Source organism: Paracoccidioides lutzii (assembly GCF_000150705.2).
Source record: "Paracoccidioides lutzii Pb01 unplaced genomic scaffold supercont2.23, whole genome shotgun sequence".
In the NCBI taxonomy this organism is placed as follows: Eukaryota; Fungi; Ascomycota; class Eurotiomycetes; order Onygenales; family Ajellomycetaceae; genus Paracoccidioides; species Paracoccidioides lutzii.
The window spans coordinates 90480-118028 of NW_015440969.1; the positions used below are offsets into that span (position 1 = coordinate 90480).

General features: G+C 46.6%; 6 protein-coding genes across 6 annotated transcripts; 3 read left to right on the forward strand and 3 right to left on the reverse strand.

Annotated features, from left to right (window-relative positions):
• Nucleotides 1-23: 23 nt before the first annotated feature.
• On the forward strand, nt 24-1291 carry PAAG_07262 (oxidoreductase; the record flags this gene model as incomplete). The annotated part of the gene is made up of 4 exons (XM_015846181.1): nt 24-63; nt 184-431; nt 696-899; nt 1025-1291. The coding sequence occupies 4 exons, from the start codon at nt 24-26 to the stop codon at nt 1289-1291; spliced, it is 759 nt and encodes a 252-aa protein (XP_015700616.1).
• A 1931-nt stretch (nt 1292-3222) lies between these two features.
• On the forward strand, nt 3223-5173 carry PAAG_07263 (isotrichodermin C-15 hydroxylase; the record flags this gene model as incomplete). Its single annotated transcript, XM_015846182.1, has 5 exons — nt 3223-3294; nt 3350-4141; nt 4293-4607; nt 4706-4872; nt 5014-5173. The coding sequence occupies 5 exons, from the start codon at nt 3223-3225 to the stop codon at nt 5171-5173; spliced, it is 1506 nt and encodes a 501-aa protein (XP_015700617.1).
• A 631-nt stretch (nt 5174-5804) lies between these two features.
• Nucleotides 5805-8291, reverse strand: PAAG_07264 (cell division cycle protein; the record flags this gene model as incomplete). The annotated part of the gene is made up of 2 exons (XM_002790681.1): nt 5805-8125; nt 8195-8291. The coding sequence occupies 2 exons, from the start codon at nt 8289-8291 to the stop codon at nt 5805-5807; spliced, it is 2418 nt and encodes an 805-aa protein (XP_002790727.1).
• A 644-nt stretch (nt 8292-8935) lies between these two features.
• On the forward strand, nt 8936-9772 carry PAAG_07265 (mRNA splicing protein Yju2; the record flags this gene model as incomplete). The annotated part of the gene is made up of 1 exon (XM_002790682.2): nt 8936-9772. The coding sequence occupies one exon, from the start codon at nt 8936-8938 to the stop codon at nt 9770-9772; it is 837 nt and encodes a 278-aa protein (XP_002790728.1).
• Nucleotides 9773-10347: 575 nt separating this feature from the next.
• PAAG_07266 (transcription-associated protein) lies at nt 10348-22242 on the reverse strand (the record flags this gene model as incomplete). The annotated part of the gene is made up of 3 exons (XM_002790683.2): nt 10348-21711; nt 21845-22002; nt 22161-22242. The coding sequence occupies 3 exons, from the start codon at nt 22240-22242 to the stop codon at nt 10348-10350; spliced, it is 11604 nt and encodes a 3867-aa protein (XP_002790729.2).
• A 2043-nt stretch (nt 22243-24285) lies between these two features.
• PAAG_07267 (serine/threonine protein phosphatase 2A) lies at nt 24286-26926 on the reverse strand (the record flags this gene model as incomplete). The annotated part of the gene is made up of 7 exons (XM_002790684.2): nt 24286-24664; nt 24726-24853; nt 24923-25093; nt 25160-25513; nt 25595-26203; nt 26330-26734; nt 26903-26926. 7 exons carry the CDS (start codon nt 26924-26926, stop codon nt 24286-24288), a joined length of 2070 nt encoding a protein of 689 aa, XP_002790730.2.
• Between the last annotated feature and the right edge of the window lie 623 nt (nt 26927-27549).

Below are 27549 nucleotides of genomic sequence, written 5' to 3' on the forward strand. Positions count from 1 at the left end.
CAAATCAGCTCCTGGCAGCAACAATGTCTGGCCGTCTAACAGGCAAGGTTGCCATCGTCACTGGTATGTATGCTATGCTAGTGGTACCATTCTAAGTTTTTCATTTTCATTTTTTTTTTTTTTTTTTTTCCCATATCTACATATATTCGAATTATATAGCTAATGTTTTCGATAAAATCACAGGTGGTGGCTCTGGATTCGGTGCTGCAATCGCAAAACGCTATGCACAGGAGGGGGCCAAGGTGATTATTGGTGATATCAATATTGCCGGTGGAGAGAAAGTAGCCTCTGAAAATCCAGAGAGCATCGTGTTTACGAAGATGGATGTGACCAAGGAGGAAGACTGGACCGTTGTGCTTGAGTTAGCAGCGAGCAAGTTTGGCGAAGTAAACATCTTGGTGAATAATGCGGGCACCACATATAGGAATAAGGTCGGTTTCTCGAACATATCTGACCCACTCTGTCTAAAGACGGTGGATAAAAAAAGCCCATCCTCATTGCTTTTTTCTACCTTATGCATGCAGACGACATGCTGACAAGAGGGGGGAAAATGAGTGACCATTCACATATTTCCTCCCTACACCACTTACCCTCTACCCCTGCACCTCCGTATGCTGCATCCATGAAACCTGCAGCCAGCTGAACAAACCTTGAAAGTAAGCTAACACACCAAAAACTTCCCTCTCTATCTGTAGCCTTCAACAGAAGTGACATTAGACGAATTCCAGCGTGTCTTCGACGTTAACGTCAAAAGCATCTTCCACGCCTCGAAAACCTTCATCCCTAAACTCATCGAACAGGGCAAAGGTGGCTCGATAATCAACATCTCCTCCACTGGGGCCTCCCGACCCAGACCGGGCCTTGTATGGTACAATGCCTCCAAGGGTGCTGTTTCGAATGTTAGAGTTTTCCTCTCTGCTCCTGAAGTAAAGTAAAATAAAATAAAAAAAAATGAAAAAAAAAAAAAAAAAATGAAGCAGAAGAAGAAAAACGATCACAAACTAATCCTCCCCAAAATCTACAGGTAACGAAGGGTCTTGCTGCTGAATATGGCCCGAATCAAATCCGAATTAACAACGTCTGCCCCTTGCTGTGTGGCACGGGCCTGTTTGAGATGTTTGTTGGTGTGCCGGATACTCCTGAGAACCGGTCCAAGTTTGTTTCGAACGTCCCTCTGGGTCGACTGACGGAGCCCGATGACGTTGCGAATATGTGCTTGTATTTGGGCAGTGATGAGGCGGCATTTATCAACGGGACGGATATGATTGTTGATGGAGGGAAATGTATTTAAGGTCTGGGAATGAGCTTTGAAAAAGTGAAGTTGGGGTTTGAGTAATGAATAGACTAGCAAACATGAAGTGAAGCATTCGGATGATTGTCAGATATGTTTTAAAAAGGGCATTGCCTTGAGGAAAGATATACAGAGTCGGAGAATTATCAATATTGATTTAGATACAAACTCTCTTTAATAACAGTAATTGGTTCCTCACATCTATAGATTTTCAACTATAAAAAAAAGCCTCGCAATAGAACATAAAATGTTGTGTTTAACAACATTAGAACTACTGAAGCATGTAAGAGCTATAATATAGTTCACAGTGGGTTCTACACTTCGTTGTTAAATCATATACTTAGTTATCAACAATGTAATGTTATTAAGCATCTTTTTCAAAAAGAAAGACTTCTTCGAATCATTTAGCATTTAATAATACTTAATTTGTAAATGTATTTTGTAGCAAGGCTGTATGATTGTAACAGGTGTGCTGCTGAATACGGCTCTAACACTTCCTTATAACAAAAAGACGAATTCGTTAGAAGGAGAAAAGAAGAGAAAATGAAAAGCTACGAAGGGAGTGCAGAGTTGTTATACGGGTCATGATTCGGGCAAAGAGTTTGGTCACGAAAAGGTTATCAACCGGGGCGTTAGCCAATTACAATGATATATTTTTAATTGACTTTAACTAAAGCGCATGATTATATAGTTATCATACTCGATTAAAAAACCGAAAACTCAATCTTAGAGAAAGATTTTTTTTTTATTTATAATTTTCATCTATAGGCGTATAAATAGATCATTTTGAAGTATAATTATAAACAATATTCTTAATTCGTATGAGTTATTATTTTCTTAAGATTTTAAGAATAATTTTAAATAATTTGAAATTTTTATATTAATTTAATCATAATAAAAATGATCAATTAACTTCGAAATATAATTTTTATTAATATAAATAACTAACTAATCAACTTAAAGGTTAAATATGAACTAAGTTGTTAAGTAGATAGATGAATTATATTTTTAATAAATACTAATTAAAAGAAATAGTTCTTATCTAACTAGTTTTTTTTTTAAGAAAAATCATTGAACATTTTTATTCTCTTCAGAGTTAATCTATATGAATTTATGCAGAAATTTACTCTCAACGCTCATCATTAAAGTCAATAAGTGTAAAATGTACACTTCAAACAAGTCTATGGCTTCATGAACCGAGAATTTTTTTTTTTTTTTTTTTTTTTTTTTTTTTTTTTTTTGCTTTTAAGAGTCAAAATCAGGAGTTCAATACATGCCTCTTTATTGCAAATTGATGGTATATAACTGCGCGTTGAGTTGAATGAAGGTTTAACGATATTTTGAATTCATGGCGCACTCGGTGGGAATTAGGTTTAACTAATATTGTGAGAACCAGATGTGAAACCAGAGAATTTTATCTGGTTCCAAGAACTTGCATTTGAGATGTTTACTCTTGCTAATGTTGAACCTTTCATCGTATTGCCTTCTCTGTCATATTACACTACTGAGCAGACTCCTTTTCTTCTGAATCTGAATGGCTTTTTGTCACCCTTCTCAACCGTAGAAATCCTGGGGGTCTTTGGGAATGATCTCGGTGATCATTTTCGTTCAGAATGTGGGGTTGGAGCGTAACTCGCCCGCTCGTTAGTTGCAAGACTAAGATATTCAAAACAGTTCCCCTTGGGGCTCGTTTAACACAGCATCCATTTAAAAATCCGCGACATTTCTTTAAAATATGTCCGTACCGGGCATAACCTTGTAAGAGAGGTTAATCTTCGATTATTGAAAGGAGGCTATGTGCGATCACGTGTGGCCGGGTGACGGCTTACGCCCCCAACCATTTCATCTTTTTTCTCCAGCCGTTCTCAGGTTGTTATTTTTATTATTCATTAAATCTCTTCCACGTCCACTGGTAAAAAATAGTGTCAATCATGTCAGTGGCATCAACAATCCAAACTTTCACGGACAGTCCGCCGAGTTTTGTGGTATCCAGCGTTGTCTTCGTAAGTTGAAACCGCTCACATCTTATGTAAAGCCTCCGCTAACAACCTTTTCAAGGCGATCCTTTACTTGAGCTGGAAGTTCATTTACAATGTCTTTTTTCACCCCCTCCGCTCATTTCCCGGTCCGCTTAGCCATGCGATGAGCCGGATTCCATATTTGTTCAAATTGTCCTCCGGGACTCTGCAATTTGACCTCTTAGATATGCACAAGAAATACGGCGACGTGGTGCGAATTGCGCCGAATGAACTGGCTTTTTCCCATCCGGGTGCCTGGAAGGATATTATGGGCGCTCACCTGCGGAAGGAAGAAGAACTGCCAAAGTACTTGAAATTCTATCGTCCATTGGGGAATCGAAAGGATCCAGTCAGTATCATCAGCGCAGATCGGGAGAAGCATGCGCTTTTACGCCGTGCGCTTTCCCCTGGCTTCTCTGAGAAATCAATGAGGCAGCAGGAAGCTCTTATTCGTCAGTATCTTGACTCTTTCGTAGTGAAGTTGCGTGAGCTGGGAGGGGGTGGAACCAAGTCTCTAGATCTCATGGAGTGGTATAACTGCGTGACCTTCGATATCATCGCGGATCTAACCTATGGTGAATCCTTTGGATGCATCGAAAACGCCTATTTGCACCCTTTTGTTAAACTTATGCTCACGTCGGGGCGTGTTGGGACGTTCCTACAAAGCGCTGGCTATTTACCACCGCTTCTGAGAGCTCTCGTGAGAAAGATTCCCAAGTCGGGAATGGAGGGTCAGTTGAAGATTGCAAAGGAGAAACTTGCAAGGCGAATGGCAGTTGGCAACGATCGCCCCGACCTAATACAGGGCCTCCTAAAAAAGAAAGATGAAATGGTAAGTTCTGCATACGAGAAAAATGAATAGAGCTTTCTCTCACCCATGCTCGCGAGTATTTTACTCTAACTCTTAAGGCTCAATCCTCTTTATACAACAAACCTTGGAACCATCCTTGCTCCACGCTAATCTGTGTTCCCTTACTCATTAGAATATGGGCATCGATGGGATCGCGCTCAACTGCAGGCTTCTCCTTATCGGTGGTTCCGAAACAACCGCAACACTCTTGTCCGGAGTAACTTTTCTGCTGCTAACGAATCCCAAAACCCTCGAGAAGCTAACAGCGGAAGTCCGCTCAAATTTTAAGAATGAATCTGAAATTACCATTAACTCCGTTAATAGGCTGTCATATATGCTTGCTTGCCTTGACGAGGCACTGCGGGTGTATCCGCCCGTGGCCATTGGGTTACCTCGTGTTGTCAACAAAGGTGGCTGCAGCATAATTGGACAATTCGTCCCTGAAGATGTCAGGGGCTCCCTTCCCCAACTATTTGCAAAGGGGAATCCCAAGTATCATTCTGTTTCTTTAATATGCGCAGACTGACAAAGTGTACAAATCCACAGACAGTGGTTGCAATCCACCATTGGTCAGCATACCATGACGAAAGGCACTTCACAGACCCCTTTGCATATCATCCGGAACGGTTCCTGGGTGATCCTAAGTTCGCAAACGACAAACGCGACATGCTCCAACCCTTCAATGTGGGTCCGCGAAGTTGCATTGGCAGAAGGTAAGTATATAAAGCCACCAGGGTCATATAAAACTCTCCGCATTCCCCTTCTTAAGACCTCCCGCTCCTCAACATTAGGTTTCGGATCAAATTCACTCTGGCTAATCAGTTAAATTTTCCTTTCATCGATGGCCCTTGCAGCCTAGCATATGCTGAAATGCGCATCATCCTCGCGCTTCTAATCTATAACTTTGACATGAAGCTCGCCCCAGAGAGCGCGGACTGGATCCGGCGGCAGAAAGTGTTCATGTTTTACACGAAGGGGCCGTTGAATGTTTTCCTAACACCAGTTCAGAGATAATTTGAGAGAGGGGGGGGGTGGGGGGGAAGAGGGAGAGAAAGAGAAAAGAAACATCGGTAGCAGTGACTAAGGCTATATTGCCAGACGCGTATCTTCAAACTGTCTGTACGGCGTTGATGAGAGAAAAGTATGACTTCTCCATTTAATCGCGGTGAACACGTGACCGTGGAAGTTGCTTACCAGCTGAGGGAGTGGATTCTGACAATTTGTTTTCATGGATGCAGGGATTTTTTAAGGTCTAGAGATATCAGAGCCCCTCTAGTAGTTTATTCCGTTTTATATGATTGCATTTACTTTATTCACTCTTTTTGTAATTCTTTAGCCTAATCTTTCAGAATCAATTTACTGTCACACATACAAACCTCAGAACAGATCAATCGAATAAAAATCCTTTAAATATAGGCAAAGTGAGAGATCAGAATACAAACACCTGCAAGGCTAGTTAAACCCAAGTGACTTGAAAAGTTGGAGAGGCAGGAACAGGCAAATAATGCATTGTATCTTCCTACTTTATACATAGATAAGAAGCTCACAATGGGTATCAGCTGTCAATCATCATCACTCTCATCATCCCACAGCCCAGACCAAAACTGGCAAAAGGAAATTATTGTCGCTGAACGTTGGCCATCAATTACCACCCACCAGGCCCGTGGCGAGCGGGACTCCGCCGCCTCGTGGCAAATCTTGTTGACCGCGTTCTAGCTGGCTCAGCAGCAGTAGCAGCATCATCATCATCATCTGCGGCGTGGGAAATATTCCTATCATGCCGCGCCCCTGTAACCTCGCGCTCCCTCCCCCTACCAGCATGCCTAGATCTGGCACGGTTCAGAGCCGGGTTCAGCAAATCCTCCGCTTCGTCATCCAATTCCATCTCGACCCTCTGGCTATGGTCTTCGACAATACCGCTGCGGGAAGCTATCCCGGGCTCGGGATTGACGATTTCATTCGTCCATTCTTCTTCAGAGGCAACAACATGCCTCTCTAAGCCACGCGATTTAGTTCGAGTGACTGCTTTGTCCCTGGATTTCTCCTTTCCTTTGCGGGATATGCCCCTTTCCCTGCCGCTGCCGGTTGCGGTTTGTCGGGCTGTAGGTGGAGATGCGTAATCCTGCTGTTCCTGCTCGATTTCCCATATCTCGAGGCCTCTGGAAAGTAACGTTCCCGCCACGCCAGCACCAGCTGCAGCATCACTGCCACTAGCGCCTAGGACACGAACCGCCTCATGTAGTGCAGTAACAGCCTGCATAGTACGTCCTAGCTCAAGTAATACCAGCCCACGGGCCGTATGTAAAGATCCGGTAAGCCCTCTATCCTCATAGCCACCAACGCTGGTAGAGCCCGCGGACACCATCCCACCCGCTCCCGCAGTTGATATAGCTGCTGAATAACCGGTTGCAGACCCACCAGCTCCAATTCGAAGCGATTCATCAAACTCCGCGAGAGCTTCTTCAAAATGACCCAAGCGACGCAGAGCATGACCTAAATTAGCTCTCGTTGCAAGCCATGCTCCCGGATCACAGTTTAGTACCGTCGCTAGCGCCAGGGCTTGGCGAAATAATTCAACAGCTCCCTCAAGCTTGTTTTCGTGGTACAACACCACGCCCAGTTCATTAAGTACAAGCGGATCGCCACCTGAGGGGGAAGAAGGTTGTTCTCGAGATCCTGTTTCGTTAGAAGATAGGAAAGTACTAGATAATGAACCCGATGACATGGAATAGGCGGCTGATAAATATTCGTGGGCGAGAGACATGTTGTTCAGAGCAAGATGCTGCATTCCCAAAAAGAGCTGGGGGAGGTGACTCCCTTGGAATAGTCGTGCCGCAGTGCTGTAAGCTGCAATTGCCTGGTCATGTTCACCCTCCGCAGCAAAAGTGTGAGCAAACCCAATCCATGCTGGAGCTGAATGTGGATCTAGGAGGGAGGCCTTTGAAAAAAAGCGTCGAGCTTCAGAGATTTTACAAACGGACATGTAGTATATACCGATAGCAAGATATGTATATGATTCCTCTGGAACGTTATCGGCCAGAGTATGCGCAAGTAAGAATAGAGCGTTGGTAGCGCCTGTCTCATAAAGACAAGCGAGATGAAGGGGATAAACTGCGGGAGAATGTCCTAGATTATGACCTTGGCTTCCTTGAGAGACGAGCATGGACACGGAATCATCTGAGGAAGAGAGGATGCTGGAAGTAAGGGCCAGTGCCTCGGGGAATCGACATTGCGTATAGAGTGTTTCCGCACGAGAGAGTAGAAGGTCGGGGTTGTCTGCGAGATTGTAATGAGTTGATAACGTTTCAGTGGCGTAGGACAAAGCGGAAGGGGAGGAGTATTTCGATAGGCGAGTCGTATAAAGGAGTTTGGTAAATTCGGCGGCCTCTTGTGATATTGAGGGGTCGGTAAAACATGATATTGAGTCGAAATCGAGGGATTCCAGAAATTCAAGTTCCTCCGCTGGGGACATCAGGGAGTTCTTCATAACCTGGTCAAACGCCTCAAAGCACTGCACATCAATCCGTACAGCATCCTTATAGCAGTCTCTTGCTCGATCAAAGGCATTCTGTCGTGCATAGCATAGACCTCGCAGATAGCACATGGCAGCCTCAAACTTGATATTTTTGGCATCTTCCCGTTCCCTTTCTTCGCTCCTTTCAATGCGGTCCGTTCGAGAAGAAGCGCTTTTCCCATTTCGCAACGTAACATTTGAGTTTCCGTTCAGATGTTGTAGTTTCCGCCGTGTGTTGCTGGAGCTGGTTATCAGATGCGTGGGATTATGATCTCCAAGAATGGCGAGGGCTTGATCGAATTTATTTTGCTTGATATAGCAGTGCGCTGCCAAATATCTACACGACGAACTTCGAGTGATCAAATCCTTCTTCGACAACAACGCCAGTGCTCGAGTGTAATTGTTGTGCGAAAAGTGCACCTGCGCGAGCCAAAAAGCGTCATTGTCGCTATCTAGGAACCAATTAGCTAGTTCAAAATCCAACCTTTAAAAAATATCAACCTAGGGAGCAGCAGCCTCACTTGTAAGGGCGAGCACCTTGTCGCCTATGTAGATAGCTGCATCATGCTGGCCTTTGTTCAGGGCATCCTGCCGCCAGCTGCGGAGATAGGCCTCCATATATTATTGTCTAGCACGGTACACCTCACAACAGGGCTCTCGGATAGCATCGATCCCCTAGGTGAAGTAGTGCAACACGCATAGATCTCTCGGAAATGCCCTCCTACGCAGGGTCTTTTCAGTTCAGAAGTAGAGATGCTGAAGATGTTTCGAGCTGTCGCAAGAAAAGCCGCTGTTTGATGTTTGACGGAGGAAGAAGCAACAGGTATGTGGTCTGTGCGTTTGTTGACATCACCTGGTGAATGGCTTGGCGGTATTGGTACGGTAAGGGCTGTATTTGAATCAATGCCGGCGCCGAAAACTGAGGGTGGCATATACAATTCTGCGGGAAAGATGTAACTATTGCAACCAGTGTGTTTTTTTATTTTAATATCCAGTGCGAGTGCCGTTGGGAGATAGCTGAGATAGAAAGAAATCATCCCATATGTTTTACCCGTACTTCGACCGAACCGAGTTTAATATCACGTGACATATAAAGTATTATACCTTTCGTGGCAACAGAGTCGTTAACTTCAGAACCCTCAGCTTCAACATCTCTCTCTGGCTTTTTTCAACATTCTCAGACATCGCTATATAATCTGTTCATACACGCAAACCCAGCGTCACCTTGCAGATATTCATCTTCTCCGAATCTCTAGCCCACCATGTCGGAACGCAAGGTGCTCACGAAGTACTATCCCCCAGACTTCGACCCGTCTCTTATAACCCGGACGCCCAAACATTTGCGGGCAGCTGGTCCTAGGCTTATGACAGTCCGCTTGATGGCTCCCTTCAGTCTCAAGTGCACAAACTGTGGTGAATATATCTACAAAGGTCGCAAATTTAACGCACGGAAAGAAACAACCGAAGAGAAATACCTCAATATTCCCATCTACCGCTTCTACATCCGCTGCACACGCTGTAGCAGTGAAATTACCTTCAAAACAGACCCCAAGAACATGGATTATACCTGCGAGCGTGGTGCAAAGCGCAACTTTGAGCCCTGGAGAGAAGCTAAAGGGGCTGAAGTGAATGAGACCGTGGATGAGACCTTGGATAGGTTGGAAAGGGAGGAAGGGGAGAAGATGGAGAGAGAGGAACGGGATAAAATGATGGAGCTGGAAGAGAAAATGCAGGATTCCAAGCGCGAGATGGCGGTGGCCGATGCTTTGGATGAGATTAGGACGAGGAATGCAAGGATTGAACGAGAGGAGAGGGAGGGTAAAGAGGAGGCGGCGCTCTTGAGGGCACAGAGGGAGGCCGATGAGGAGAGAATTAAGGCGGAGAGGGAGGACGAAGAGGCAGCAAGACGGGCATTCATGACGGATGATGGAGAGAGAGTGAAGCGGTTGGCCGAGGATGACGAGGGAGGTGCATTTGATGTGGCCACCCCAGCTACCGTCAAGCCGGATATGCTACTTCCGTCTTTTACGAGGGTACGGAAACCGAAGAAACCATTTAATGCGGGTCTTGGGATCAAGAAGAAAGCTCCGTTGGTTTAAAAGTCGATTATTTTGTTCTCGTATCCGAGCATATCCAAGGCGTTTTGCTGTGGTTGGCGAACTTAGGGAAAACACGGAAATACCATGGGCGTTTTTTTAATTTTACTGTCACAATATGTCTTTGTTTTTAATCCCCCAGGAGGCTTGATTACGATGATACATGATAATAATGCAATAAGGAGAAAGAAATGAAATTCAGATTAGATTAAAAATAAGATCGACATAACAAGACGCAAGGAAGACAACTGAACCATCCATAGCCAGTCCGTCACAATGGAACCCCCAACCCCGCAGAACGCCATGCTAAGGAATTTTTACATTATACCCATATACAGCCTGCAGTTCATTCCAGAGTCGTCCGTATTGAGTCACGGTATTAAAACAGAAAGGGGTACAAACAAGAGACGAAAATAAGGAGATACAAAGCACAAAGGATTACGAACTGGAAAATTGCCAACCTCGCAATAAAGCAGCGGACGGGGGGGGGGGGGGGGGGGGGGGGAACACCATTAATACAAGAATGAGAAGGGAAAAAAGGAAATAATAAAAATCCGAGTGCAAACACCTCTCCCATATCACAAATACGGCATCCACAACGCATCGCTTTGCGACAAGTTCTGCGGGTTGACCGCTCTTGAAATAAGATCAATAACAGATTGGTTTGCTGGCAAGTTTCCATCTGGCGGACTCGCAAGACTAACAGCCCTATTGACAATAAAATCACTATTACTCTGCACCATTTCTCGCAGCTGGGTCTCAACCGTCGAACCGCGCTGCGCACCAGACCAGAAGATCATTTCATCACGGACAAATATGCTAAGTTGCTGTTCTAGTTCGTGTCGTGGTTCTGTTAGGCAGCGGGCGATTGCCATGACTGCGCACGCAAAGATGCCCTCGGTCGCCAAGGGGCCCATCAATGTTTGGATGTTTGGTGTAAGGCGGAAAGGTACGTGTTCTGGGTTGAAGAAGAGGGGCTTTGCAGTGTGGATGTTGGGGATCAATTCAGATCCCCAGATGTCTCCTGTGGCACGTGAGACGGATATTTTGTTTGGATACCGGTTGGTCATGTGCATAATATAGGTCATGAAAGCCACTGCAGCGTATTGATAAGAGAATTGGCGGCGGAAGAGCCAGAAATCAGCAAAGTTTGGATATGTTTGCTGGAAAAAGTCCAACAAAATCGTATTGGGAACCCATTTCTCTTGGATAGCTGAAAAGATTTCTGAGCGGAGGATTAATGACTGTTCAGGGGTACGCTGCTTATCACCGTTAGTAAATGGAACAAAGAACATTGATCCAAATTTACTCACGTTTTGTTTCATGTCCGCTAGAGAGCGCATTTTCTCCATCGTAAACAGCACGGGTTCATCTTTGCTCATACCAGTACGTCGGCAGTGGTCTTCATACACACCCTGCAATGAAATATAGGATGGATCATCCTTGACAAGACGAATGTGAGGAGCGAGGGGAACCATTAGGGGAAGATGGAAGTAAATATTTCGTCGTCGACTCTCCTTTCGTTTGGAAAGAATTCCATTGAAAATGCGGAAAAGTTGTAAAATCCGCTCCTCCCGGCGACAGTGGCGGGCAGCAGGATGTTGGACAGCGAAGCAATGTAGGCTACCATCGTGGCCTCGCATCTTCAAACGCCTATGGCAAACACCAATCCCACGCACGAGTTCAACATTAGGCAGGAAGCGATCAATACGGACAAAATCTTGGTTTTTATCTTTGTGCTCGAGATACTGTCCTGGAACTTCGATTTCGTCAAATTTGAGGTATTTGAATTCGCTAAGATGTGGTGAGAACGCTTCCAAGGATTGAGTATGCGGCCGTCGATCAAGCTTTTCTTCAAATTTATCACGCCATCGCCGGAGTTTATGAATGTACTCGTGCATTGTGGGCTTCTTGACAACGAAATCAGCCTCGAATGACTTGCGGATGTGTGCAGGAAGAATCGTCTCTGCAAAGCGGGTGATGTTACCCTCCGTTGCTGGTGGGAGCTTGAAGTCTTGGGCATATGAAGCGGGCATCCGGCCTACATAAGCAAGACCGTCATTAAGAAGCGCAACAATAAGTCTATACGCGTCCTCATCGGGTGGGCATTTGAAATTCTTGTGGATTTGGTCGACCATTGTCTCCATGGAAAGAGCAAGGAGAGGGAACGCGGTCTTTAGCGTAGACATGACATCCTCTGCGAACTCCCAAGATTTCTTCGGAAGCTCCTTTTGTGAGTTATCTGGATCGGATTTTGGTTGTACGGCGTTAGGCACACCAGGCTGTCCAAACTGTCCATGCTGCCCAACTTGTCCGAGCTGTCGGGGTTGTCCAAGCTGTCCGAGCTGCCCATGTTGCCCATGTTGTCCAGGCTGTGCGGGCTGCCCGAGTTGTCCAGGTTGTTGTCCAGGTTGTCCAAGTTGTCCAGGCTGAGGAGGCTGTCTGGGAGATTGGTGTCCTTCTGTACCGTTAGTTGTTGCAGTATCCGTTCCCGACATTCCAGGTTTCATATCTGGAGAGGTCTCCTTGCCGTTAGGGGAAGCTTGTTCTTTGGCGCGATTAAGCCTCTCTTGTTTCTGTTCATGTGTTTTTCGGATAGTATTCAAATCCTCTCGAGACGTTCTTAACAAGAAGAATAGAGACTGCGGGTATAATTTCGCAATCCTGCCAAGAACGGCAGCAGCCAACCTCGCTTCACGGTGAGATAGACTAGTAAGCAGCTGTGGGATGAAGGTAATCCAATACCACACGGGAGTATCACCCTTGAAATTTTCAAAGGCAGAAGCAATCTTCCCTTCCTCGTTGTCCAAACTAAGAAGCCACAAGATGCGACTCAGAAGCTTTCGTGACTTTGGACTCTTGTACAGGCCAGCCGCCTCGAGGTAGCAGCTTACGGCATTGCTTGCAAGTTCCATATCTGTAGGATCCGCTTTGAACCGCTGATCGCTGTATTGTCCCCATTCAGCCCAGGCCTTGGCCAGTCGTAGATCATAATAAAGAGCAACTCCAAAAGCTTCATTAGCTTCTGTAGTATGGTTGAGTTTAGCCAGAAACATGCCCTTCAGAGTATAGAATTCGGCCTTTTGCTGAGCATTAAAGTAGTTCAAATTAGTGTTGTTGATCACATCCAGCCCGCTATTGAGCTCCTTGTGGTTCTGGTAATGGCACTTGGCTTGTTCTCGTAGCTTGAGGAAAGCTTCCTGGATCTCAATATTCGGCAGCGTGTAGATACGGCTAAGCTGGTTGATGCACACTTCGGGCATTTGATGTTTACGTGCAACATGAGCAAACCGATTGATAATCCAAGCGGTCTCGTGGTATCCTCGATAGGCATAGGAATTGCTGGCTACAGTGTTTGACTGAGGTGGGAGCAGGCTAAGATAAGTGGCGTTGATCAATTGGAAAATGTGCTGTCTCCATGTGACTAGATCTTGCCAGGCATTGATATCGTCCCATACATTGGGAAGTCGATCGCGCCAGGTTGCCAATAGCAGTTTCAGTTCCGCTGACTTGGTATCCAGATTCCTTTCATTTGTCTGAGTCAAGCTGCTACAAATAACACTTGCATCGTGGAGTTCAACCAGCTGTTGGAAATTCTGCAGAATCGGAATATGTGCATTGGTAATTCTCTTGGGTAGCTGGTGCCACTTTCGGATCGAAAGTTGGATGGATTCATCACATATATTATTAAAATCCTGCGGGCTTTCTTGCTTCCCATGGAACTTGAGAAGGGACATGAAAGCTTGGAAGAACGTCCGACGAGGGGTCGGAGCATCAGAAACGGACTTGATTAAAGAATCCAACTGATCACGATTGGCCTCCCCCTGCCAATTATCGAGATTTCTCCATGTCGCTTCCAAAAGAAGATCATTAAAGTTCTCATGCTTTGCGAAATCACTCAGGATCTCCCATTGTTGCAGCTTCTGGGCGCAAATCATCCAGTGGTCTTCCCAGAGGAAATACTCTCCCTGTGAGAAAGGGACCGCGCCGGTACGTGCTTTGATCTGGGCTGATTCGTACAGCTGCTGTGCCTTATCCCACATACCTTGCTGTTCATACGATAGCGCAGCATTGGTTTCGACAAACTTACATCGTCTGCGCCAGGTACCATAGAACAGATCATCTTCCTGCAAACCAGCGTAGATCTCAACGAGGGAGTCCAGGTTACTTTCACGGACAACAGGCGTATCGACAAGTGGGCTAATAGCAGACTCTTCAAGAGCACAAGCGGCAATGTACCAAGCATCGTAAGTCCGACTGAGGAATTTCATCACGTGGGGAGGGATCTTAAAGCGCGGTTTAGCTCTGACTACACCTTCAAGAAGAGCTTGAATGACATTTGGCCGCTCATCAATTTGTCCCCGATGATACTCGCGTGTAAGCAACGTAACCATCCCCTTCTCCAAGTCGGATCGTTCCTCACGATTCAGTGTAGACCAGCAAATAGTAAACAGAGTCACCCAGATTCTATACGCAACCTTCGAATCTGCGTGTTGAAGCTGCGAAAGAGGTTCAAGAATATCACGGACCTTAACATCTCCAAGCTCTTGGCAGAATTTCCTATTATCAGCAGCTAACAACTCTAGCTGGCTGTCCACCAGAACTCCATCTTTTCTAGGATCTGTTTCCGAACTTCCAAAGAGAAATGCAGTGGGCGAAACGGTGAAGTCCTCCGGGTGTAGTCGTGCAGGGGTGCTCATATCGATCGAACCAATGACTAACTGGGACGCCTGCGTAAGCCAGAATGAGTCTGCAAGGGTATCCCAGTTCTGCGACGTTAGCACATAGCTGAGTCGAGTATTTGCTGAACGGGTCAGACTTCGGTCGAAAATTGACATGAAACGATTGCGCATTTCAACATCCTGTGCTCGCGTGCCAATCAGGAATGCATGCTCTAGCCGAACAGTTAATTCAGTTCTTGTGATCTTAGGATCCTCGTAGATGCGTATGACCAGCTCCAGGAATTGCTTTAGAGGTTTCTGGTCCGGTCTAGATTCGAACAGGAGCATCTTATGCAGAACGGCTGTTTTCTCCTTTAGTGTTGGCCAAGACTCGGTCGAGTTGAAAATCCAAGACTCTGCCATTCGCAGGATCTTCGTGCAGAGCCGGATGTCATGGGAGCGTTCAACAAGCTGAGCTAACACGCTAAGGAACGGTCTGCGCTGCTCTCCCAAATGGGACATTCTAGAGGCAAGTAGGTCGATAGTCTTTGAAATCAGGTCGACACCAATTTCAAACTCCGCATCCTCAGGTGTAGGGTGCTGTTGCTCTCCAGGCCGCATGTTAGCAAAGGTGTTATTGTTATTATTAGTAGTGTTGGTGTATGCAGCGACGTGATCCTTTGCGAGCTTCAAAGAGAATATTTTCATGATGTGAAGAACATGCTGATCAATCTCTGCGGGTTTGCTCTGTGACAAAGTCCACAAGATGTTAATGGCAGAGACATAATTGCTAGTCGATAACGCTTCCGTAGCAATTGCGGAGAGGTACGTGACAAACTCTGAAGGACAATTATCGACATCCATGGCATCTTCTTCTTCGGGCTGATCATCAGCAGGCATAGCATCAAGGACACGTTTGACGGGTGATGGTAATTGGCGGAGCTCTGTATCATTCATAATTCCATGCAGGCAGTCCTGAATTTCGGGATTCTCCGATCGAAGGGGCTTCTCAAATAACTTTTGCAAAACTGAAACACGACTAACAATCCATTCGTTGGGCTTGTAAGCAATTAAAACCCGAATAACCTGAAGCGTATTCACCATTGCCGTTGCGTGCTTATCGTCAGGCTTGTCAGCTTTATCTCCGGTGAGGATCGGTTCCGTCACTTTCTGATATAAATCGATATCCAGATCACCCCAGTACTCAGGGGAAAGTAGGCCTCTCAGTAAACGCATAGCCTTCTTAACCATCTCTCCATAGAGAATAGGAAGTGCAGGCCGTTGTACGACGATTTTGTCCCGGAACTTAGCAGCAGGGACACGATATCGCTCAGGGAGACCGCAAATAAACGTGACAAGGTACTTGATAAGTGCCGTCCGAAGATCGAGAGGAACAGTGTATTCCGGCCTCTCTCTTGTGACAGGCGGGGCGAGAGCAGTAGACGGTGCTGCTTGTGCCTCCTCGGCTGGTGTTGCTGGTCGGGGTTGAGGTGCGCTAGTTTCACGGACTCGCCTCTCCTCCCATGTCCAAATAAGTGCAATCAAGTTCAGTGCCAGCTTCTTGCTGTCATTTGATGGATTAGGGGGTCCAGCAATTTTAATAAGAGAAGGGACAATAAGGGGTACGAAGTTCTCCCTAGATTCATAGAACAAGTCGGGCTGCCGAACTAGGAAGTGGAAAATGCTCTGAACTTGCTGGAGGTTCGCCGTTTCTTCAGCTAGAATGCGACGGGGCCACCTAGCCCATAGAGGGTACCGCACATCTCCGGAGGAGGTTATTCGCCTGGGGAGCACGGGTGCCAGAATTTCCAAAGCCTGCATCACCAGCGCCTTGCCCTCGTTTTGGTGCGCCCTCAGCAAAGCGACATATATTTGAACGACGATCTTGGACGGCGTCTCGTAGTGGAAGATGAAATAGCTGATGAGGACATAGGCGCCATACTTGTTGATGATGTCCTCTAGGCGGATATAGCTCCATGCAAACTTGATTATATCCTTCCGGGTATCCTGCACAATTGTATGGTGATATTTGATCAGCAGGGCAGAAAGCTGGAGAAGCTCCATCCGTGAATGATCGACGCCTGGCTGGCCAGATTCCTCGCTGATGTCTCCAAGTTGTGGTTTCCACAGCCTATTGTGGATTGCCTCGGTCATGGTTTTATCTACCAATCTGGGGCCCGTGGGAGGCTGGCCCCAAGTGTTCTTCACATCCATTGCGAAAATAGGATTGACCACGTTGTGAAACACGTAAGTTTTCATTCTCTGCGACACGTTGCGCTGACCATACAAGTCCAAACAACGCATGATTAGTGTGCGCCTATAATCAATAGACTCGTTCGTGATTATATGTTCATAGAGGAACTTCGGGAAAGCTAGTGTCATCTTGAGCTCGCGGGCTGATAATCTATTGATGATCTCGAAGAGAAAATCCAAGTCCTGCAGGGAATGTGACAGGTATGACGTGAAGATATCCATAAGTTGATCTTCAGCCTGTTCAACCCTGAGACGCTCATTGAGCGGAAGCTTGTCGGTGCGAAGTTTGTGTTCAAGGTCCCTCCCCGCAATCATGAGGTGTCGCTTAAGGTCCGGGTTGTTCTTCAGCCAACTTTTAGTCGGATCATGGAAACATACAGCGTAGATTGCATATATGGCATTGATTACGGTGGTATTCTTGTTATCAGCATGTTCCTGTCCGAAGGCTATGGAAACCAACGTATCCCCATCCGTCATGATGGTGGACCGTATGGATTCGCTCTCTGGGTTCATTAGTATCTGGCCAAAGAAACGACCGTATCTCTCGTCATGTAGCCGCGCCCGGAAGAAATCCCATGTTTCTTTGGCATATCGGTTAAGATATTTCACGAGAGGTTTTCTGAAGAGGCTATTTGATGTCCGGCGCAATTTTTCTTCCAGAGTCAATACCTTAGCGACCAGTGGCTCCATGAATGCAGTCGCAGCCGAGGGAAGAAGATGGAAAATGTTAAAGATGGCCGCCACGACCTTCATTGGAGGGCTTTGCTCAATAAGTGAGAACGATACACGCTGAAGTATATTATCATCGGCAATACTCTTCATATGTTCTAGCAATCGAGAGCCAATTTCCACCTTAAAATAGTTAGTCAGAAGCGTAAGAAGTCTAGCCAAACCATCAAGACCAGCAACGCTCAGCCGCTTCGGATCCTGCAGATTCATTAGGATGGGCCGGAGGCCGTTCTGAAGCAAGTCCTTCGGCAACTTGTTCGTCTGCGTTAGCACATCGCGCAGGCCCGAGTTTGCGGCCTCGATAATCTCCGGCGAACGAGAGTAGAGGGATTTGAAAAACACAGCAATGACACGGGCACGTCCCGTATTCAGCGGACCACTTGCAAACTCCGGAAAACTCATGGCCATAGACAATAAGCGAAGGCAGGAGACTCGTAGATTCACGATTTGTTCCGCAGTTTTAAATTCATTCGGTTTCGATGCAAGAGCCTCGTCCTCACTGTCCACCAGTGCAAGTGATTCCATCAACAGTCGATTCAGTTGGTCGTTGAAGGTTACGATACCATGATGCAATCCGAGGCAGAAAGTAATCGCGTCAATAAAACCAATCTCCGTGGGAAACGAAAGAGCACGCAATGGCTTATTGAAAATAGGCTGAAGAAGCCTGTCCTTGACGGGAGCGAGGAGTTCATGTTTTTCCGCACCAACAGCCTGCGCAATAGTTTCAAAAGCCTGCTGAGAAGTTTCGCGAACGTGTTTGCTCATATGAGAAAGCTCATAACTGAAAATCCCGCAAAGGTGAAAGAGCCTGCTCTTCTCATTCTTCAAATCGTCCTTGGATGCACCAGTGTTACATCTTCGCAGAATGAGATCAAGCGTATCTCGAGCTCGTATCCTCGTGCTAGCCGGCAAATCCGTTGGTGTATCTTTAATAACGTACATCAGAGCTCTAATGAATTCCACTTGACGATCTGCTAACCAGGGAGTCCCAAGATCAAGATCCTTCACAAATACCTGGATCCCCATACTTCCACCAGCCTTGGTAAACCACTCCTCCTCGTGGCAGTTGTGGCAGAATACTCGCGCAAGGTGGGAGAAGAAGGACAATTTGCCGACTTTATCAGGCGACCCGAAGATGACGGCAGCTGCATCGCGGACAGCAAGCATCGCGAATTTAGCCGCATCACGGACATTAGCATTATCTGATGAAAAACATTCCACCAGAGCGTCTGCAAGCACTCGAGTATCCAGATACATAGGCCCTTCGCCTGAATTAACATTGAACGGCCGCCTCGCATGCCGGGCTTGTGCAAGAGATCGACCAATCTCAATTATGGTGAAATGGCGGCAAACGTCCACGACGAACGCAGTTGCAGCCTGCTTCAGGTCCGGAATTGTTGTCGCGACAATACATGCCTTCAGCAACTTCTTCAACAGCTCTTCTTGGGCCGACTTCTTCGGAATCGAGCCACTTCGTTCGGATTTCTCTAGGATATCCGGGCCAATGGTCAGTCTGCCTTCGGCCAAGTCATTTGCTTGCAGCCGCACCAGCGTAGCCAGATCTTCCAGCGGATGCTCGAGGCCTATGTAAAGCTTGAGCTGGGAACTCAACATATGGAATGCCTGCTGTTTGTAGAAGGCATCGGAAGCTTTGGCAACGGGCGTCCTTGGTGTTTCAAGCAACTTCCCCAGCGCTAAATCAACACCAATATCCAGTGGGAATGCGCGTTCTTTATTTGCACCGATAAGTTTAATGTCTATGCTGGGGATATCATCGGCATACGCTTGAAACGACAAATCCGGTGGGTGGTTGAGAAATTTCCGATTCCGGCCACCTAATTTACCAAGGATACGCATAGTGGTATGTGCATGGAAATGGCTATACGGGTTTGGACGGAGATGGTCCCAAAGAGCAGCCATGAGTTCATCCACGATGGGTGCCATGATAGGGTCCAAATAGGCGGCAGTCAAGTTATCAACGCAAAGTTCGAGCGTTCGGAGGCCCTGGGCGACGAGTTCGGAGCCAGCTCGGAGAGCAACAACTATGGGCCGCATGAGGTGACTTAGATGGGGGAGAAGGTGGCTGAGACGGGCCGGAACAGTCAAAGTAAGTTCGACATAGAGGTCGCGTTCTTGGGGTTTCCGGGCACTCAGAAGGAGGTTATTAAAGGTCTCCAGGAGCATCTCAAGCAGTGGTAGGATTTCCTTGTATAGAAGCTCAAATCGACCTCCACCGATACTACGGAACAGAGAGCGGAGAAGGAGGAAATAATTCATCGGTTCCTCGGCGGTCACGGAAAGTTCAATGCATTTCGTAACAATTTTAGTGAGATGGGGGTGCAAGACCTGTTCGTTTTGGGAGGAAAAGAGCGTAACGGCCATGAAAGATAGCTTGAACATCCTCAACAGTATCCTTGACTTGGACACATTTGATGTCCCCACTTCATGAATCCGATCCATGAGATACTGAAGTACCATCCCTGCAAAGGCGGGAGATGTCGCCTCGCTAGCTAAGAAAAACTGAGGCAAGTGTAGTAGCGAGGAATGATCAAACATAAGTTCATGCAGATAAGGAATTTCCGTATCGAAAACTTCATGGAATGTGGCCGTGTCGATGCAATGAAAAATCGTGCCAAAGGTTTCCAGAAGTTCTTTCTCCTCCTTTCCCATCTGTTGCATATACTGGCTGGCAAGGAACTCAAGGGGCGATGAGTATTGCACCTCAGGTTCCGGCTGATCGATACCATAATATTTGAACACCTTGGCTCCCTCATGAAACAGTTTCTTAATCACAGCAACCTCCTCCGCTTTATACCCAAATGAAACCTCAGGCCAATTAGGCGGGACAATAGATGGGTCGACGCTGATGTGGTCCGGATTACACACCTTCAGTGTGTAAAATAAACTCTTAAGACCCTTGACAAGATTGCTAAATAAGAATTTATTATCTGCCACAGGGTCCCCATTGCGCTCCCGGGGGTTTGACGTCTTAATCGGGGCTGCGGAGAAAATATCTATTTCATCCCAGTCCGGCGGGTTAATGGGGTCAGCTAGATACGATTCCTTAGCGTTGTCTGGTTGTGACTTCGTAGAGCGGGTTATCTTCACCGCATTGTCAAACTGGTGGTTCATAGCTGCGAATTTATCCCCTATCGCATCAAGAATCATGACCAGGAAATACCTCGCATCCTGCTTGTCTGGAAGTTTTGCTATCCGCTCAGCCATATTCAACAACAGTTTGGCACTCATAGTTTGAAAACTGGTCCCTGGAAAATCATCATGAAGGTTCTTCGTATACACCTGCACTGTCCGACGAATCTGATCACGATTGAGGGACTCGCGAACATGATGGATGAGATCTGCAAGCATGCTGTATGCTAGAGGTCGCATCGCCTCGTAGACAGTAAGGCCATCACCAATCAACGTCCGCTCATCCAGCAGCTCATCAATCTTGTCCAGGAAGATCTTCCTGTAATTAAAGTTAATGATATGGCGTATGGCAACAAGTAATTCTTTCCTCGAGCTAGACTTCTCCCGCGGACAATCTTGCAAAAGCCGCACAACGACACCTGGAAGAGACGGGAGGAAATCCTGCAACTGATTCGCGTACATGCGAAGAAGATAGGCAAGAAAACTCATCGTCTTCACCTGCGCAGTGATAAACTCACCAAAGGCCGCTCTGTTCTTTATCTCCTTACACACGCCTGTGAAAATTTTACCCTGGGCCGCAGCCTCTGCATGTGCCTTTTCCTGAGGTCTGGCCTGCAGAAGCAGGATTCCCTTAATAAGTGGCACAAATATTTTAACACTAGCAGAAACGACGCTACGATGTGCTTGGAATATTGAAACGACGATAATGGGGCATTCCGCTAGGACTTTGAAGGACTGCATTCCTCTCAAAAGCTGCTGGTTAGACTGCTGGTCAGGACCAAGTTCGGATACTGAGGTAGCGGGGGAGCTAGGTCGCGGGGACTGGAAGTTCTGTGCAGTATTGCTGGGTGTCGATGGCATGTGAGGAGTACCCAGAGCGGGACTATCAAAGGTATCTCGCACAACCTGCTCCATCATCTCAAAGAGCTCCTGAATAAGCTCCAGGAATGGCCTGACTCTGGTCTGTGTAGCTTTGGCCTGCCGCCGTTCCAGGTCCATGATCGTTTTCATACAGAGGACGGCGTTATCCTCGTTCTCGATTCGAACAAGCTCCAGCAAGAGATCCACCATTTCACCAGCGTAGGGTTCGACATCGGGGAGGTCTAGAGGGAGCCGGTGGAGGATCTCCAGAATGCAATTGCGCAATTTCTAATCGATTTAACAGAGAGGAAATTTCAGCCTGAGCAAAGCAAGCGACAGACAAAGCAAATAATAGATACCAAGCATATCATATATACATATTGTTTTTTCCCCTCTTCGTATGTTCTGAATATAGCCTTACCTGGTCAAAGGACAGACTGACAAAGACAGGTTCGCCCTTGAGTATCTTCTTGAACACCGGCCACAACTTTGACAAGAAGACGGGGTAATTTGGGCCAGAACACAGCTGCTCTAGCGAGTCGCGAAGCTCAATCGCGATATTCGATCTGACCTTGGGTTCTAGCATGAATGGAGAAAGCGGTTAGTGTAATGTAGCAGAGCAAAGTGGACCAATTCAGCAGCCAGCCAGCCAGCCAGCCAGACAAAGACAGAGGGGCACATCTGCCATACGGAGACATCGCAAATGTTCGAAAGAAAAGAAAAGGCATAGTACACACCAATCCCCAAATCCGCCAGCTTCGTAGCATAAACATCGATATTCCGCTCCATAGACGTGATTCCGCTGGGTGAGCCCGCCATGGTTGCCGATGAACACGACGCAGGCAGAGCTTTATCTAAGCTTGTACGGAGAGGGATAGAAGCGCCAGGCCCTGCGGCCGGCTTAGCAGTATTATATCACCCCCAAGATTCCCAGGGCGGAACAAAGTGCATTCGGAGGGGATGAAAGAGAGTGTGTTTATGTGTTGCTATTACGTGTTGGGGAGAGAAACGCTGGTGTTTTAATTCGGCGAGGAAGTAGGCGCACGGGAGAACGAATGGGTCATTGGCATATGGTTCGCAAATGTCAATTGGAGGCTACGTAGCGCTAGAAGGTCGTGAGTCGTAAATCACGGTGGGGAGGGAGGGAAGGATTGTGATGTTGGTGGAGAAGGGAACGGAGGAGGAGGGAGGTGGAGGTTGTGGTGGTGAAGGAGATAGAGAGCTGTTGCGGGCGGAGAGGAACGAAAGTGATGCAGACGAGCAAAAAGTTCTGGGGAGGGCACTTGACCCCGTGCAATTCACTAAGCCAAAAGGGGACTAGTGAAACAAGGTACAGGGCGCTAGTCGCGGCTGGATAAATGTAATCCCGTGTTGGCGGGCGTTTATTGGGAGACAGTGAATGAACGCTGACTCAGCAAGTTGGAAGGCAGGCATCAAACACCCAACAGGTTAATACAACGAGAGAGGAAGAGTTTGGAAAATTAGCCTTGCAGTTTGAAGAATTCCACAGGCGGAGATGTGAATAGCTATTTGCGAAAAGAAATGAACAAGCTAGAACAAGTAGTTAACAATAGGTATATATAAAATATATATTAGAGGGAAGAAGTGGTCTTGTTGGATATATTAGATACTAGGCCAAAAGAACAAAAAGCAAGCAAGCATAGATGAAAGGAGGAGGAAAACGCCATTTCACACCAAATTATTTTTTTTTTCCCCTCTTATTTCCCGGACATGCAAGTTCTAATAAAGAAGTCCAAGCTTGAGGGCGGGGAAATTATATAAAGAAATGAGAGCGGAAGCGGAATTGAAAAAGAAAGGCAAGTAACAACAAACCTTTAAATCCTGCTGCAACTAAGGTAAGATAGACTAGAGCAGAAGAACGATAAAAGAAGTAAGGAGAAGAAAGAAAAGGGTTTGTGAGAAGCAGAGATCAAAATTTCCATGTACACAAAAACCAAACCAAGGGTGATTTCATCCGTCACATGGTGCGAAGTGAGAGATGAAGCAAACGCGTAGAGAACTCAAGACAAAAAGAAGTGCAAGGAAGAGATGAAAATAAGAAAATAGATAATAAACGCCGTATCAAGAATATGGGGATTTAAAATCATCAATGGCAAGAAAAAAGGGCATAAATCAAAAAATATCCCAGCATCATTTGCATCACGCGGCTGATCTGTTATGCCTGTCATCATTGCAAGGTTTTCTGAAGAAAGGTAGCGTTGCGCCAACAAAACGAAACGGGGATGGCAATGGGACAAAAAATAGTAAAAAGAAAAAAGAAAAAAAAATAAGCAGGAACGGGAATCAAAAAAGAGAAAAAATCCGAATCACACAACCCGCGAAACATTACTTATCGGATTGCTCTGTGACACCGCAGGCGTCGCTGCCGCAGCAGGCCTGCAGTCTCCTCCCCCTACCAACTTCCATTCAGCTAAATCTCTCTGGTCTCTTTCCGCAAGCTTCCTCCCCTCGCCGTTGTTGTTGCCAGACCCTCCATCACCCCTCCACGAACGATAATCATCGAAAGATCCATGCTGGCGCCTCTGAATCAACCGTTCAGCGCAACGTTAGAATCATCTAGCTGCAGAATAAGATTATATGAGACGTGACACTCTCTTTTCATAGTTGGGAGTTGATTGACAAGGAATAGAGGATTTGGAGAATGGAGAGGAAAGAGAGGAAGACAGAAACAAGGGTATGGAGCATGGGAAATAGGTACCATTGCGATCAGAAAGAAATGAAGAAAAACTACGGTAGATAACAAGTGATCGGATCGGATTCTTGATTCGAAAATAACAAATCTGCAAGAAACTCTTCTGTGGGATAGGAAAGGAAAAAAGAAAATTACAAATCAAAAATCGATCAGCTCGCAAGAACACTAACCGAATTCTGCCCCTCGTGTTCCCGTAACCTCCGCTCCTTATTCGCATTAGACTCATCCTGCAGCTTGAGAGCATTAAGCCTCTGCTGGCTATCATGTGTAGCCGTGTCCATATCATCTACGTGAGACGATTGTCCTTGTTCCTCAGAAGAGGATGTATGAGCCAGCGAAGACGTCCCTGCGGTGCTCTGTCTAGATTGTGCTAGCTGCTGCAGCCTGTCCCATTTGCTCTGGCGGTTCTTCTCCCGGGCTTCTGCTGTGGATTGAAGCTCTGTATAGTCATGGGAGCAGTCGTCGAATAATTGAGGACTGATTTCCATAAATAGCTTCATCGCGTTGTAGACCATGGAATGGATAGTTCTGTGATGAGGGTTAAGTATAAAGGCGAGTAAAATTGGTTTTGGTTGTGGGTAGATCTCACCTGTTCCAATGGCCTTTTGAATTTTCGTAGAGGGGCGCAAACATAATAGGGAGAATAGTTTCTACATTATCCGTTACAAGATTGCAGAAGTATTCATTGTTCCAAAAGTATAATGCTCGTTCGGCCACCTGAAGACATGTGTTAACGACACGAGGACCGTATAAGTTCATCACGAGCAAGAGGAAAAAGGAGCACACCTGGAAATGAGGGCTAGCAACCGATTTTGCCAATTGGTTAAAAAGAGGTTCCTGGACTTTTGCGAATTCCGCAGGGTCCATGACTTCGAAGATATCCTCGACTTCATTCAAAAACATGACCTCTTTCGTGCTATTTACTTTGGGCCAGTACCGAAGCAGCCCCAGGACAACCTAGGCAGACGTTAATTGTGGCCAAAAGGAGGAACGGTAACAGGGGAGGGGAGGAAGGATCAGTACCTCTTCAGTAAGAGATGAATCCTTTTCTAGGAACTGGACTATGCAATAGGCCAACTGAGGGTGGTACATGCTTAGACTCTTCACCTTGTGGAGGGGAATCAAAACACGCGTTAAGAAGAGCTTGTGCTCCTCCTTGAGCGGGAGGGCAAAGCCATTAATTATAGATCCAAGAATCTCGAGCAGCTCTGCTACTCCATTAAAGCGTTCCGTCTCGTACATAAACTGGAAAAAAACATTGTTGATCGACCGTCGAATGTATGAGCGTAGGTTAAGGAATTTACCGTAGATACGGTGGAGTGTGGTTTTCAGGAAGTCTCGTTCGCGTGGGTCTTCGGAATCAAAGAGTTCCAGTAACTTCACAGAGAGTTAGCAGTTGTTGAGTAAGAGAAGTCGAATTTCGGAAGGGTGGAATGGAATAGACAAAACGAAACATACTTGTAGAACGAACTGGTGGTCAATATACGCTTTCGCTATGTTGGTATTGAAATCTTGGCTCTCGATGAACCTCAAGAAAAATTCATAAACCACCTGGATATGAGGCCACGCAACTTCAAGAACAGGTTCATCCTCTTCTGGGTCAAACGCGTCTCCTTGTGGGTTCACTGGCGGGGGAATAGGACGAAATAGGTTTTTGGCAAACATATCCACCACTCGCGGGTACATGGGGTCAGTGATGACGGATCTGTTATTGGCAACGTAGTCTAATAGTTCATGCAGGGCCAGTCGCTTGATTTCTTTGGATTTCATATCGCCTGTTGGGTCGTTGAAGTCGAATATGATATTGCACTGGTCGATCTTTTGCATGAACAAATCCTGGCGCCGGTTCGGAGGAACTTCGTGAAAGCCAGGCAGTTTTTCCAATTCTCTCTGGCGCTGGTCCGATACATCAAACCTCGACGAGTGTTGACGTTTTGGCGTCCTAATGCCCTCCGGAACATCCTTGGGTGTTGTTTGTAATCGGTCGAATACATGGGATTTTGCGCCAGCTTTAGGTGGCTGAAGATCGCCAGGCATAGTTTCTGCAGCACCAGGTGGAGGGATGTGCTAATTGATGCATTTACGTCAGTATTCAGTTATACATGTCATCGTAGAACACGAGAAAGGCAAAAGGAAAATACGGAAGGTGAAGACGCTTGGCTAGGATATAACAAGATTGCTTTTGGAACATACCGGTGCACTGGGGCTAATGATTACGCTTGGTGCAAGTGGCTGCAGCTGTCTAATTGGTGTTCCAGGACCATTCCCGGGCATCTGACCCGTATGTGCTCCTCCCATATTTTGACCATGGGGCATAAAATGATGCGCGCTTTGGGGAGGTGCCGTCGGACCTGGAGCATTATGATGAATAGCGCCGACTGGGGCCCCGCCAGATTCCCCCTGCATTCCAGGCTTCCCCTTAATATCGTTCACCGTGGTGGTCGACGATGTAGGTGTGCCATGATTGGAATTCGCCGGGGAATGGCCGGGGCCTGACGAACTAGAGAGTGTGTTCTGCCCTGGAGAGGGCGTTCCGGACGACGAATCCTTCTTCTTGGAAGATTTGTTTGAATCTTTTGCACGGGACAGCTGTTCGTGCTGGAGCGGTCAATCAATGCCGTGTCCGCCTGGCACTCCAACAAAAAATAAAAAATGAAAAAAATAGAAAAAAAAAAAAAAAAAAAATTAAGTCCAAAGACGGAGGAACTGTATGCTTCCGACAAAAAACATAGCTCCTAGGGGAGATGGTGATGGTTGAGGACTTACAACTCTCTGCCTAAAACCCTTCATGGTAACTATCGGGTTGTCGAACACATGTACAAGATCCAAGAAGTTTCAGCCAATCGACCACGATTATCCGACAACAGGCGGATTGTCGTGACCAGTAGCTGTGGGTATTTGAGGAAGCGAAAGGGTGAAATGAGCGGTTTTTTTTTTATATAATCTAGGCGCACGATGTAGAAATGAGTTCTCTAGCTCGGATCAGAGGGTGGAGAGTGGGGAACCGAAGCACGCGGATAAATCGGTCAAGGATGGCATTCATCACAACACGCAGTCGAGGCGAAACAGTTATCACATTGGTGGGATAAAGTGAAAGGAGGGTAGACGAGATATATGATCTATCTCGAGTGGGAGGGGGTAAAAGGAGAGTTATATAAAGGGAGTGGAAGAGAGTTGACCAGTCTCTCTCTGGTCGACAGTGAGCATCGGTTGGCGGAGCGGCACTCTCTATGCAGCGAATGACACAGAGCCGGGGATTCAAGGGTTTTCAAAACCGGGAGAGGTTATCGAGCCCAGGTCCCCGTAACAGTCACGTACCTCAACACCCAAACAAGCCAGAACGATAGGAGCTTGATTGGCTCAGGGAATAAGGGGAGGCTGCTGCTGCGCGATATCTAGTTAAAAAGGACCGT